The sequence below is a fragment of the Giraffa tippelskirchi genome, chromosome 12 (genome assembly GCF_054371585.1).
Source record: "Giraffa tippelskirchi isolate mGirTip1 chromosome 12, T2T-mGirTip1v1.2.pri, whole genome shotgun sequence".
Lineage (NCBI taxonomy): Eukaryota > Metazoa > Chordata > Mammalia > Artiodactyla > Giraffidae > Giraffa > Giraffa tippelskirchi.
The window spans coordinates 75,422,706-75,437,427 of NC_137286.1; the positions used below are offsets into that span (position 1 = coordinate 75,422,706).

The 14,722-nt window shown below is 40.4% G+C and overlaps 1 protein-coding gene across 8 annotated transcripts in view; it reads left to right on the top strand.

The window, feature by feature from the left end:
• DIAPH3 (diaphanous related formin 3) overlaps positions 1-14,288 on the top strand; it is a 543,512-nt gene extending 529,224 nt beyond the window's left edge. For 7 of the 8 annotated variants that reach the window (XM_081551708.1, XM_081551712.1, XM_081551711.1 and 4 more), the window contains one exon: positions 13,054-14,288. In XM_081551708.1, coding sequence (XP_081407834.1) covers positions 13,054-13,316 — 263 coding nt within the window. In that variant the 3' untranslated portion in view covers positions 13,317-14,288. The remainder of the gene's footprint in view (positions 1-13,053) is intronic. The other variant, XM_081551706.1, reaches the window with a different exon arrangement.
• Positions 14,289-14,722: the final 434 nt, after the last annotated feature.

The window sequence follows — 14,722 nt, forward strand, 5'->3', positions numbered from 1 at the left end:
GTTTTCTATATCAGCCTGAAAAGCATTAGATATAACAAAGCCTTGTTGTCCTTATATGTGAATAAAATATATGGAAAAAAATGTACTATAACTATAAAATACATATTTGATTTTGAAGACTTAGTACAAAAGAAATGTTAAGGATTTCATTAGTATATTTTTTATTTTGCTTACATGTTGAAATGATAATATTTGGCATTGGTTAAGTAAACTACCATTGTTCAGACTAGTGACACCTGATTTCCTTTCCCAGTTTTTAAGGTGACCACTAGACAGTGTTAAGTAACAAGTGTAGCTCACTTTCCTGATGCTTGTTATATTTCTGTTGGACAGTGCCATTCTAGACTTGAAGCTAGGTCCTCAAAAGGCCAGAAAGCACAAAAATATACATTAAATAAAAATAGACATGACATCAGTTTTTCAGAGTGTTATTCTGAAGTGCTTTCTTTGGGAGGGATTAATATAAAGTAAGGTGGTAATGGCATGCTTAGGTTTTGTCACTCAAGAAATAATGTTTTAAACACCTGTTAAAAAGCAAGCACTATTCTAAGAACTATTTTATTTATTCTTTGTGAATGAAACAAAGATTGTTGCCTTTATGGAGCTTACATTCTATCAAGTTAGATCAGAATTAGATGTTATGAGTTTGTTTTTCTTGCTCCTTGAACATACTGCTTTTGTTTTGATATGGCTAGTGAATGTGACTATATGTGTGGTGACAGGCTGGGGAGACCTAAAGGAACATTTTTATATACAAAGTCACACCTAAAACTATTTCATTTAAAATCGTCGTCATTACAAATGTATTGCAGGACTGAATTCTCCAATGAATAAATACAGATAGTTTTAAGCAGATTTTTATTAGGCTGAAAATCAACTTCAAGGCTTTAAGGTTATATTCAAAAAGATTCAGTGAGCATCAGTTCTCGTGTGTTTTGGTACTGGTACACAAGTTGGATTTGTTTTTTCTGCAGAATTTTGGACTACCAAATGAATATGGTTTTGCATGTTCATAATAGAAATGACAGGACCCTAAATGTTTCAAAGCCTGAGTACCTAGCATGGTGGATAAGTACTCAGTGGGTTAACTAATGAGTTAACTTAACAATAACTTCAGCTCATGATCTCTGGAGGAACAGTTGAAGAAATTGTGGATGGTTGGCTTCACAAAGATTTGGGGTTGTGATATCTGTCTTTAAGTAGTTGAGGAACTGGTGGATGGAAGAGGAATTAAGACTCTCTTAATACGGCCCTAATGGGAACAATCAGTCGGGCTAGTGACTAAGATCTTAGGGGAACAAACACTAGGTAAATATAAGTTAAAATATTTAATTATTAGAGGAATATATTGCCTTGTGAAATGGTGAGACTGTGACTAGAAGACTTCAGACTTAGACTGGACAACCATTTGACAGAATTCTGAGTAAAGGGAATTTAAGCATTGGATAGATGGTTCTGGCAACTCACAAAGGGTCCTTCCAAACCTGAGGTTACATACCTCTATATTATATGATTCTATGAAAGTGAAATTGAGTTGAAATAGCATATATTACTCATTTAGGAAAAAAAAAATCTGCGTTTGCAATATCTAGTAAATGTTGAATTAGGAAATATACAAAATGAAAATATGTAAGCGCACTATAAGATACCACTTAGAAATGGCCTAAGGAAGATATTTGGTTCCTATAGTATTCATCTGGTTATTTTCCAGCACAGCTTCTTGGTCATTATCACAGCGTATAGGCTTGTCCTCAAATCTCAAGTGTCAAGTGCTCCTTACCTTTCACAGTATGCTTCTTTGCCATGGCCTCATCCTCTGCCCCCAGAGCTGTGGGGGAGTAAGATGTGAATTATGTCTGCTGGAGGCAAATATCAAAGTCTCTGTGACCTTGAGGTTCAGGGACTTAATCTAAACCTCAATTTCCTCATTTATTAAGTGTTAGTGAAAGTGTTAGTCGCTTAGTCATGTCCGACTCTTTGCAACCCCATGGACTGTAGCCCACCAGGGATTTTCCAGGCCAGAATACTGGAGTGGGTAACCATTCCCTTCTCCAGGGGATCTTCCCAATCCAGGGATCAAACCCAGGTCTTCTACATTGCAGGCAGATTCTTTACCATCTGAGCCACCAGAGAAGTTATTAATACTTTTACCTGAGAGTTGTTGGAAAATGTTTTAAATGACATGTAAAGGATTTAACATATATTATGTATCCACTAACTGTAATATCAAGCTATATACCTGTGTAATTTACCTACTTTCTTCCTCATAAACCACCAGACCAACCCATGGATTTATTTATTATCTGGTATCCATTAGCTGACAGGCAATTGCATACTTTAAAAACCATTTACTTAATGGCTGCTAAGCCACACACTGGTGACCACAAGTGCCTAGTAGCTTGAGACAGCTGTCAGTGACAGATATCAAGACTAGTAAACAGACACTTTGGTTGGTTTTGGTATATAAAATTTAAGAGGAAGTTGCTTTGCATGTGAAAGTTTGAATTGAAAATGTGTTGTGTGGTTGTGCTGGGCATTTCGGTGGAAATGCTGAGGCAGACACAGTGCTGAAGCTCTCACCTTAGGGCTGGAGCTGTGGATGTGGGAGAGTCCTTCCTAGAGGAGATGGCTGAAGCTGTGAGATCTTGGTAAGCAGAGGGCAGAAATGGGCCAAGGATCTGAATGGCCACAAAGAGAGTCCTTGTCTCTGTAAGGGCTTGAGAAGGTGAAGTCAGTAAGAAGACTGGGAATGAAGCATCAGTGAGGGGAGAAGTGTGGTGAGGGGCCCTGTCGTGGTGGAAGGTGCCCCGGGGTCTCAGGACGTGAGTCTTGTCTGCCTCTGCCTGCTGCCTCAGCTGTGTGTAAAACAAGGTAAAGTCACCCCTGCCACCTCTCACAGGAGCACTGGAAGAATCAAGAGCAGCTGTGTGGGGAGAGTGCTTGCCAACTATAGCATGTGTGTGGATAAAGATCAGATAGGGATACTGATGCTAAGTTAGAGATGACATCCGGTAGTGACTTACGACACCAGGTATCAGGGATTAGCCCAAACTCTAGAAGTCACAGGCCTCTAAAAGACTGCCCTTACACCAGCTGCAAGTTTGGGGGTGCCAAGTCCTGCCTCCCTTCTGGCTAGGTGGCTACAACTTTGGGGGTTTTTCACTATCTCCTCAGGTTCAATAATTCACTAGAATGACTCTAGATTTCAAGAAGTGCTGTTTTGCTATTTTGATTTCCCAGGTGGCACAGTGGTAAAGAATCCATCTGCCAGTGCAGGAGACACAGGAGACACATGTTTGATCCCTGGGTCAGGAAGATCCCCTGGAGGGGAAAATGGCAACCCACTCCAGTATTCTTTTCTGGGAAATCCTATGGGCAGAGGAGCCTGGTGGGTTACAGCCCATGGGGTGGCAAAGAGTTTGGACACGACTGAGCCAGTGAGCAATACTTACTATTACAGCTTTATTATAGCGAAAGTACACAAGTCAGAACCAGCCAGATATTCCAAACTTAAGCTTCTGTTGTCCTCAGGGATATATCACCCTCCACCCCCCAGCGTATATATACATCATGTTGTCAGTGTGTGACAGTACCTATGGCCAACCAGGAAACCTCACCTGCTCCTCAGAGTCCATAGATTGTATTGAGGCTTTATTACTCGGGCATGATTGATGGGCGCCATGACTGAACCCAGTCTCCACCTCCCAACACTCCAGACACATGACTGGTCTTTCTAATGTGGCCACTCCCATTCTGAATCACTCATTAGCATAAGTCTTCAGGTGTGGTCTGAGGGGCCCACCATAAATAACAAAGACACGCTGTTCACTCTGTTAATTCAAAGGGTTAGAGGCTACCTTCTAGAACCTAACAAGGGCTAACCAATTTCTTTATTATACACACTCTATAAAGTGTGGAAGGCACGAGGAGAAGGGGACAACAGAGGACAAGATGGTTGGATGGCCCCATGTACTCAATGAGTGTGAGTTTGAGCAAACTTCAAGAGATAGGAAAGGACAGGGAAGCCCGGCGTGCCGCAGTCCATGAGGTCGAAGAGAGTTGGACACGACTGAGCAACTGAACAACAACAAAATGTTGCAACAAAGAATTGATGCTTTCAAACTGTGTTGCTAGAGAAGACTCTTGAGGGTACCTTGGACTACAAGGAGGTCAAACCAGTCAATCCTAAAGGAAGTCAACACTGAATGTTCATTGGAATGACTGATGCTGAAGCTGAATGAAGTTCCAATTCTTTGGCCACCTGATGCGAAGACTCGAGTCATTGGAAAAGACCCTGATGCTGGGAAAGATTGAGAGCAGGAGGAGAAGGGGATGACAGAGGATGAGAAGGTTGGATGACATCACTGACTCAATGGATATGAGTTTGAGCAAACTCTGGGAGATAGTGAAGGTCAGGGAAGCCTGTGTGCTGCAGTCCATGGGGTCACAAAGAGTGAGACACAACTGACTGAACAACAATAAAACTGTTGCAACAGTAACAGAAAATGAAGCGTGGGAAAATTCCATTGAGTTTAGAGATTTTGAGGCTTCTGTTATTCTTATAGGGAACAGTTTTAACAAAGAGGTACAGATGAAAGCCAAATTAGAATTTGCTTAAAAATTGGGTAGAAATGTGAGAAAGAGGAAAGCACATACAGAGTGGGGTATTCAATTCACGTAATATAAATCAGAAAGATAAGTAGTTGACCGGAAGAGTTTGCATTACTATTCTCTTCAGAGGAAAGAGCTAGATGAATCCTGGATTCCTGTACCCAGGAGCCTGTGTCATCTTAAGGTCCTTCTCACATTATGTCAGATGAGGAGGGCTGAGTATAGGAAATTGCAAAACAGCAAGTGCTGTCTTTAAATTTTTATTCACAGGACAGTAAAATAGAGCAAGACTGAATTATTGTTATTGTTGTTAAGTCGCTCAGTGCTGTCAGACTCTTTGCAACCCCATGGACTGTAGCATGCCAGGCTTTCCTGTCCTTCACCATCTCCTAGAGCTTGTTCAAACTCATGTCCATTGACTGAGTCAGTGATGCCATCCAACCATCTCATCCTCTGTCTACCCCTTCTCCTTCCGCCTTCAATCTTTCCCAGCATCAGGGTCTTTTCTGATGAGTTGGCTCTTCACATCAGGTGGCCAAAATATTGGAGCTTAAGCTTCAGCATCAGACCTTCCAATGAATATTCAGGGTTGATTTCCTTTAGAATTGACTGGTGTGATCTCCTTGCTGTCGAAGGGACTCTCAAGAGAGTCTCAAGACTCTCTTCTCCAACACCACAGCTCAAAAGCATCTATTATTTGGCATTGAGCCTTCTTTGTGGTCCAGCTCTCACATCCATACATGACTACTGGGAAAACCATAGCTTTAACTAGATGGACCTTTGTCAGCAAAGTAATGTCTCTGCTTTTTAATACACTACTTTTCTTCCAAGGAGCAAACATCTTTTAATTTCATGGCTGCAGTCACCATCTGCAGTGATTTTGGAGCCCAAGAAAAGAAAGTCTCTCACTGTTTCCAATGTTTCCCCATCTATTTGCCAGGACGTGATGGGACCAGATGCCATGACCTTCATTTTTTGAACGTTGAGTTTTAAGCCAGCTTTTTCACTCTCCTCTTTCACCTTCATCAAAAGCTTCTTTAGTTCCTATTGGCTTTCTGCCATAAGGGTGGTGTCATCTGCATATCTGAGGTTATTGATATTTCTCCCGGCAATCTTGATTCCAGCTCGTGCTTTATCCAGTCTGGCATTTTGTATGATGTACTCTGCATATAAGTTAAGTAAGCAGGGTGACAATACACAGCCTTGACATACTCCTTTCCCTATTTGGAACCGGTCAGTTGTTCTATGTGCAGTCCTAACTGTGACTACTTGCCCCACATACAGATTTCTCAGGAAGCAGGTAAGTGGTCTGGTGTTCCCATCTCTTGAATTTTGCACAGTTTATTGTGGTCCACACAGTCAAAGGCTTTAGCTTAGTCAATGAAGCAGAAGTAGATGTTTTTCTGGAACTCTCTTGCTTTTTCCGTGATTCAACAGATGTTGACAATTTGATCTCTGGTTCCTCTGCCTTTTCTAAATCCAGCTTAACATCTAGAAGTTCTCAGTTCATGTACTGTTGAAGCCTCACTTGGAAAATTTTGACCGTTACTTTACTAGCATGTGAGATGAGTGCAATTGTGCGGTAGTTTGAGCATTCTTTGGCATTGCCCTTCTTTGGGATTGGAATGAAAACTGACCTTTTCCAGTCCTGTGGCCGCTGCTGAGTTTTCCATATTTGCTGGCATATTGAGTGCAGCACTTTCACAGCATCATCTTTTAGGATTTGAAATAGCTCAACTGGAATTCCATCACCTCCGCTAGCTTTGTTTGTAGCTATGCTTCCTGAGGCCCACTTGACTTCACACTCCAGGATGTCTGGCTCTGGGTGAGTGATCACACCATCATGGTTATCTGGGTCATTAAGATCTTTTTTGTATGGTTCTTCTGTGTATTCTTGCCACCTTTTCTTTATATCTTCTGCTTTTGTTAGATCCATACCATTTTCTGTCCTTTGTTGAGCCCATCTTTGCATAAAATGTTCCCTTGGTAGCTCTAATTATCTGGAAGAGATCTCTAGTCTTTCCCATTCTATTGTCTTCATCTATTTCTTTGCATTGTTCACTTAGGAAGGCTTTCTTATCTCTCCTTGCTATTCTTTGGAACTCTACATTCAGATGGATGTATTTTTCCTTTTCTCCTTTCCCTTTAGCCTCTCCTCTTTTCTCAGCCATTTGTAAGGCCTCCTCAGATAACCATTTTGCCTTTTTACATTTCTTTTTTCTTGGGGATGGTTTTGATCACCACCTCCTGTTCAGTGTTACAAACCTCCATCCATAGTTCTTCAAGCACTCTGTCTGTCAGATCTAATCCCTTGTATCTATTTGTCATTTCCACTGTATAATCATAAGGGATTTGATTTAGGTCATACCTGATAGTCTAGTGGTTTTCCCTACTTTCTTCAATTTAAGTCTGAATTTTGCACTAAGGAGTTCATGATCTGAGCCACAGTCAGCTCCCAGTCTTGTTTTTGCTGACTCTATAGAGCTTCTCCATCTTTGACTCCAAAGAATATAATCAGTTTGATTTTGGTATTGTCCATCTGGTGATGTCCATGTATAGAGTCGTCTCTTCTGTTATTGGAAGAGAGTGTTTGATATGACCAGTGAAGAGAAGTGTATATATCTAGTTAATGCAAAAAACCTAATTTAATTGTCAATTATCTCCTTTATTCAGAAATGGCTTTTATCTGTCATCTCTGCTTTCTTTTGTTTAAATTGGGGGAGTAATCTTTTTTTTGTCATTTTTGTTTCAACTTAATTGGTTTCTATAAGAATTTCTTGACACTCCTAAAAGATTTTTAGCTATATATAAAATGCCCTTTACATCTTTTTATCATTTTTTATATGTTTTCAATACAAAAAGTAAAATAAACAGCAAAATGAAGCAAAGAAAAGGCAATTATTTATAGCACCAGTAAATCAATAGTAAGGAAAACCACAGGGGTAAAGGCTGCAGGTGGCCAGCAGTAACTTCAGTTATTGCATAGATTAAAAACATATATTTGTCACACACTTTACTATCATGTAGGCCCAGTAGTGCTTTAAAATTATATTTATGGGTCATTTTTTTCTCCTGCCAAAGAAATGGTATTACTGGGTAAACCAAACAGCTACTTAGTAGGTCAAGGTAATAGTTAAGAGCAAAAGGTAAAGAACTGTAAGAAAAGATCAAATTTTAGGAAGACTGAAGAGATGTAGTCAATTTAGGACACCAGAATTCTATATTCTTCCTCCTGTCAAACTGGCACAGGCTCACCATTGACCACAAAAGGCAGGAGCTCAATTTCATATTTCATCTGAGAGTTGGCACTTCTAAGAAGCCAGTGCCCATTAGAACCACAATGTGATGGAGGATCAATACTGACTTAAAGGGAATAATGCCTCTTTCTGAACCATAACTGACATTTCCTGTAGCAGAAAGGGTTTTCCCCAAGGGCTGTCAGCCAGAGTCTTAGCCTTGCCTTCTTAGCTCAGGAAGCATAACAGCTGTTGGCTGAAATATTTCCTCATTTAGATGCCTGGGTGCATATACATTTATATTTTCTTTTTTGTCAGTGACTTTCCCGGTTCCTGTGTCTTTTATGTTACTCAGGAAGTGGTGCAGAAGTTAACTCGGATGGAAGGTTTGGGCGCGGTGTTTTGTGTCTGGCTTTCTTTGTCATCCAGATCTGTATTCTGCTGAGGTCATGTTGAGTCCAGCCCAGTGTGTGGTTTAAGGCTTTTATTCTCTCTCTCTCTCCCTCTCTCAGGTCTAGCGGATTCTCTGTATTTCAGACCCATTCAACTTTTCATCAATTTTCAACTTTTCATTTAGATTCAGGAAAAAAACTGTGTGGGACTGCAGAACCAATTCTATAGTAAGAATCACAAAAGGAATTAAATTGAAATAAGTGAGTTTCCCTATCTTAAAGGATAATGACATGTATTCTCACTCTGTTTATTTCCACAAAAACATAAATACAAGATGTATAGATTGGATTTCCTGACTGGCCTAGCACTAAAAATAGCAGTTTGCCCTGGCCCGTCTGTATTCCAATCACCAATGGCCTGGATATTGGCAGTAGTCCTAGATAGATCATACTTCTTTTCACAGACATCAATTATAATATCTTAAAAGCAAAAAAAAAACCCTTGGGTTTGGTTCATAAAATAATAGCACAAGTTTCCTGTCTTTGGAGAACTAAGGAAGCATTCTACTTTGCCTTAATGTTTTTCATTTCCTTTTTAAAATGTGTATTGGTAACGATTTGACTTAAGGGAAAATAGAAAAATGCTTCTCTTTTTATTGACACCCAGCCTTATCTTCCATTTAAAGAGTCCATGTGTCCAAGTGTGTCACCTTGTATTTGGAACTAATTTCACATAAAAAAAGATATAAGCCCTCTGGCCTCAAATTGCAATTTATTTCATAGCTCTGAGCACCTATATAGAGTTTTCGCCAACTTGCAGAGTTGAGGTATCCCCTGATGTTTGAAGTGAACCATTTAGAAATTAAGTGCATGTTTTTTGTGTGGAATTTGGGTCTCCAGTTCAGCCCACAGGAAACCACCAATAGCAGACTTTTAAAATAGTATCAATAGTAATGGCAACAGACACCTGAACCAACATGGTAATAAAATGTCTGTATAAAAGAGAACTTCCAACTTGGGAGTTTCTCATAAACATTTTCTCTAGTTTGCAGTGGGACGGGGATCCTTCACCTACCCGGCTTCTTTCGTTACTTTGCAGTCTAGGATGTGACTTCCTCAGTGCTACAGCTTGGGCCTCCCAAGGCTGAGAACCAGGATGGGGGCTGTTGGGATGCTGAGAGATAAAGGTGAGGGCTGGAGGGAAGTGTTATCAAGGAATTTCTAACAGCTATACGCTCATTCTAAAAGGAGCTCTTTACTTTCTCTTTTATTTCTTCAGTGGTCTCAGGAATGACCTGTTTTCATGTTATACTGTCTTGTCTATTGCTTCTCATGAAAGATTCTCTCCATCTAAAACCACAGAAGAGTTACATGCCAGCTTGGTTTTTCTTCTTATCACTTTGTGCCTAAAGCTAGCCCAAAACTATCTGAAGTTTTCTCAAGAGGGTGGAAACACTTTTGCCTGCATTGGCTGCCCAGTGTTATCCACCTAATTCTCTGCGGAAGCAGATGGTGAAAGAAAAACCCATCCTCGGCTGGGCATTTCATTCTTGAATCTGATATAGGTCAAGTAAAGGAGAACAAAAGTATCCAAGGGGTGTGTCAATCTTGTTTTTAGCAACGCTAGTTTATTAGTGGCCTTGGCGAAAGCTGTCTCAGAAGAGTAAAGGGTCAGAAGGGAAGACCCCCTGGAGAAGAGAACGGCAGCTCACTCCAGCATTCTTTCCTGGAGAATTGCACAGACAGAGAGCTTGGTGGGCTACACGGGGTCCCAAACGGTCAGGCACGACTGAGCATCTGAGCATAAAGGGTCAAAAGCACGATTGGAGCAGGTTCAAGAAGAAAAAGGGAAGAGAGGAAATGAGGCAGCGGTATCGGCAATTCTTCTGAGATGTTTTGTTGCCAAGGCAGCCAACAGTGGAAGAGGGAATGGAGTAGGATGTGGAGAGAGAGACATTTCCTCTCTGAAGATTGGGGTCGTTACTGCGTAGTACCTGTATGCTGAGGGGAATGGTTGTTTAAAGAAGGAAACCTTGAAAAGCAGGAGAGAAGAGGGCACAGCTGCCACAGGATGGAAGGCAGGTGCCCATCCTGAGGGGCGGTCCTTGGAGGAAGCACGGGAGGGAAGGAGTGTGGATGCTGCAGTGAGCAGCTGATGGAGGGGCTCTTCTGATCGCCTCTGTGGATGAGTGAGGTGAAGGTGAACGGGAGCAGGCTGGGTTTTTGCTGGGAGAGCAGAAGGGGAGAGGGTGGTCTAGCAGAATGGACAGGGAGTGCCAGTGCCCTGTGGGGGTAAAAGCTGTACCTGAAGTTCACAGTCAGGAGTTTAGTTAATACCAGGAGAGAAAAGGAGTCTACATGTGACCTTGGAGATGCTGAGGTCGTTGACATAGGTACACCATCCACAGAGCACAGGGGCAGGAAATCTGTCAGAAAGCATTTTGACGCATAAGTACAGGACATTGCTATTATGAAACTTAGCTTTGAATTACTTAGCACTTTTTCTTGGCAAAAAGCTTTTTAAATTTCTTTAAGACAGCGTTAGTATCTCCAGAGACAGCATTTGGCTCCTGCCACTGATTTACTCAGTAACTAAGTCTAAGCAAATGATTTAACCTCTTTTTGCTTTTACCTCTAAATCTATAAAATGACAGTGGCAATGTTTCAAGTGCAACAAATGCCTTAAAAATAAAAGTGCTACATAAATACAAGCTATTAATAAAATGGTATTTCAGCCCTCATGGGTACGGTCACCAGAAAGTCAGAAAGGTCAGAGCATCTGAACACGCCCTGGGTGGCAGAAGCCTCGCTTGGAAGGCTTGGGCAGGGGAAGGCACCGCCAGGCACCTCAGAGGAGGCGTCACCCTCATCCTTCCCTTTAGTTCTCGCACCTGCTCTTGGAGTTTGACTGTTGAAACCTGATACTCACAGAGGTGAGCTACCCTGTAAAGCCAAGGGGTGGGACTTGGGTTTCAACCTGATGTACCTTCAAATCCCATGCTAGTTTCGCTTTGCCACCTGTGGAATTGGGCTTGATACATTATAGCCGGGAAAGGTGTGGAATACTTTATTTATGTACAATATAGACCTATATTTTAGCCAATCGAATCTCTTCTCTGTCATCAAAAATGTAATGAGAGTTGCCCAGCGACAAAATAAATTATAGTTTGTTGGGTATATCATCATGATGGAGTTGTTTACAAGAACTCAAATGACAAGAAAAGATAGGAACGTTTTGGGAAGGAGCAGTAAGCAGACTAAAAATTTGCACTTAGCTACAGTGCAGGTTTCAAACACTTTGGGGCAGGAGAGTTGATGCTAGAAAAAAAAACTTTCGTGTGTGGTCTTAGGAACTGTAGGAATACAGTGTTAGCTGTGCTTTTTACTGCAGACATGATACGCACGTGATAAACTGTGGAGATAAACATTCCTAAGAGAAAGTCACTGCTCTGTAGATTTTTACTTTTGGGTAACAATTGCCCACCTGATAAAGAAGGTGACAGGAAGAGTGTATTTATTTTCTTCCAACAGCTAAAAGGTGATCAGACTTCTAAAATTTGTTGAGATTGTCCAGGAAAGTGAGTAAAATACTCATCCATCACTGGAAGCCCCAGACAGGAAATGACAGTGCAGTAAATATCTTCAGCAGCCACCTTTTAATGTACTAGATGTTTTCAGTTGGAATTTTCAGCACTCAGATAAAACACACTGTCATGAGTGACTGCTTCTGCTCCAAAGTCATCGCTATTGGGATAATGGAACATCTCTCAGTGAATAACCAAAAAACTTAAATGTCATGTCAAGTTTGTTGAAGCCATTTTCAGGTCACGTTCAAGGTTATGTGAATATTGAGGGTTCTGTGTTTTTTTGAGTTTGAGATGTACATGAAATTACTCATAAAGTTGTATGATGTGAGAGTTAATTAAGAGAAAATCTGTCGCTCTTTGGGAAAGTCAATTGGCTAGAGTCATTTAGCTGTTAGCTATTATACCTCTTCCCTCACAGCCTGGAGAACTTGGGATTGCCGTCACTTACCAATGAAAGAATACACATGTGTGTATAGTTTACAGGTCTGTATTGATATATGTGTATGCATTTGGCAAATTATGACATTATTTTGATTTGCTAGGATAAATTTTGACAATTTGATTTTTAATTTCCTGTTAGTTTTTCCTTCTTTTTATTTTCAAAAGGAAGTTAATCTCATCATTATTCAAACTAATACCTGTCTTAGGTGTAGAAATAAATTATTTGCCCAATGCGTATTTATTGAGCACCTACTTTGCTCCATGGCCATCCTAGGCACCAGTGTTACAGCAGTGTTTAGAACAATGTCCTTGCTGTCAGCAGAGCTTACATTCCAGTGAAGACATAGACAACAGACAAGTAAGCAAATATATGATGTGTCCAGTGGTCATAAGTTCTGTGAAGGGAAAGATGAGGTTAAGACACAGTGATGGAAAGGGGAGTGCTATTTTAGACAGATGATCAGAGATGGCCTCTCTCAATAGCACTTGAGCAGAGACCTGAATGAAATGCAGGACCAACATTGCTAATAACTGAGTGATGGGCCAGGCACAAAGGAAGCAGGAAGTAAGCATTAATACTAATGAAATAGTTGCCTATTTATATTTTTTAGCGTATTCTTAACCTCTGTGTGTTTATTTTAAATCTACCTTACTCTTGAATATTTTTTAGTTTAGTCTGTCAAAAAAGACTTGTTTGTTGAGAATAATTATTTTAATGTTTCATAATGTGCACAATCCTTGCTTATCACAGTAATAAGTTTAATGTTTCTTTCTTCCTTACTGTAGAAAATCAGAAGTTGCAGTTGACAGAAGGGTCACGTTCACACTACAGTATCAATTGCAGCTCAACAAGGATTGCAGTCGTCAAGGAGCTTAATTACAATGTAGATACTCGCCCGTGTGCAGGGTGGATCCAGGTGGTTGAGGAGAAGGAGGCCTGTGATGTGGAAAGCAGCAAAAGAAAGGAGACGGAGCTTCCTGGCGCTGTCTCTAAAAACGAACCCATTCCCGAAGTTGAAGCCCTGCTGGCAAGATTACGAGCTTTATAAATTAAACTGGTAAAAAATGATTAAGCCAAATATAAAGCCATGCTCTAAGCTGTAACACTTGAAAAAAATTGCTTCTTATATAAATGACTTTATATAGTTTTAAATTAGGCTATATATTAGAAAAATAAAGTTAGATACATGATTGCAGTGCTTTTCCTACGCACTTGAGGTTTTGGCTTATCCAGGATTGTAATGGGCTCTAACGTTTCTCTGTCTCCCTGTGTCCGTGTGTTCTGTATTTGGTGGTTGAATTATACATAATGCTTCAGAGAGCAGGTAGGGGGCCAGGTGTTCAGCGGTGTGTCCTTAAGAAAATGCCATCTTTCCAAGTCACTGTGATTTTTACTTTACTATTTTCAACATTAATGAGCATCATATCATCAGCCTCCAGTTTTGCTACATATCCATGTATATACCATGTATGTTATTTATATAGGGCCAGGTTTTTCCTTAATTGGGATCTGTATGCTATCAACGTAGCACGGAAAACATAAAACTGGATATAATAAAGCTGTGAGGAGATGATTGGTAAGCTCATTATGATCATTGTTAAATTCATGTTAATTAGACACTGTTGGATACTATATGGCAACTGAACACATTTCCAAAACTGATGGAATAAGAATATATGCCCTCTCTTTGCAGAATACACGTACCTTTGTGTAAATGGATATATGCCATATCACAGTGCTGCCGAAACTCTTAGGGGAGAGAGAGCATCTTTTTTTTCCCCTGATAATGATGACTCTGGGGTCGAACTGCCATTTTGAAACTTTCCACATTAAGAATTTTTAATTTCTGTGAACAAACTTGAAATTGCAGTTTCTTTGATCTGACAATCGATAACTTTAACAAAAATCTGAAGTGTTTCAAGGAAAGTCTTCCTATGCAGAGGTTGCAATTTTACCTCGTTGCGGGCATCAAAGTAACTCTGTAAGAAAATAAACTTGTTATTTGCACTAAATAAAAAAAGTTGCACCTTTTTGTCTTGTAATTAGCATATTCTGTGCATTAGCTGGAAAGAGACTGCTCTGCAGTCCATCTGAGCATCTCTTTTGCTTTATGACATGCAGTAAGCAAGTGACTGCTGTTTTACCTTCAGTTAAAAAGCAGTTATATGGAACTAGTCTGGCGAGGTCCACTGCCTTTTATTTCCTTGCTTAAGTTGCCACCTCCTTTCAGCTCCAAGTTAATAAAGTTAATTAATTAGAACAATGAACCAGGCCCTGTGTATAGACACTGGGGAACAGAGTGTGATCCATAGTCAAGGTGGGAATAAATTGTTCTCATCTGTATTGCTGAAATGTGCGTTTACCCTCCAGTTGCAATTCCTATTTTCCTGAGAGCAAATCTTAAAAATCAGGAGGGGTGAAGGATATTTACACATTTAAGCAGACAGGAGCCCT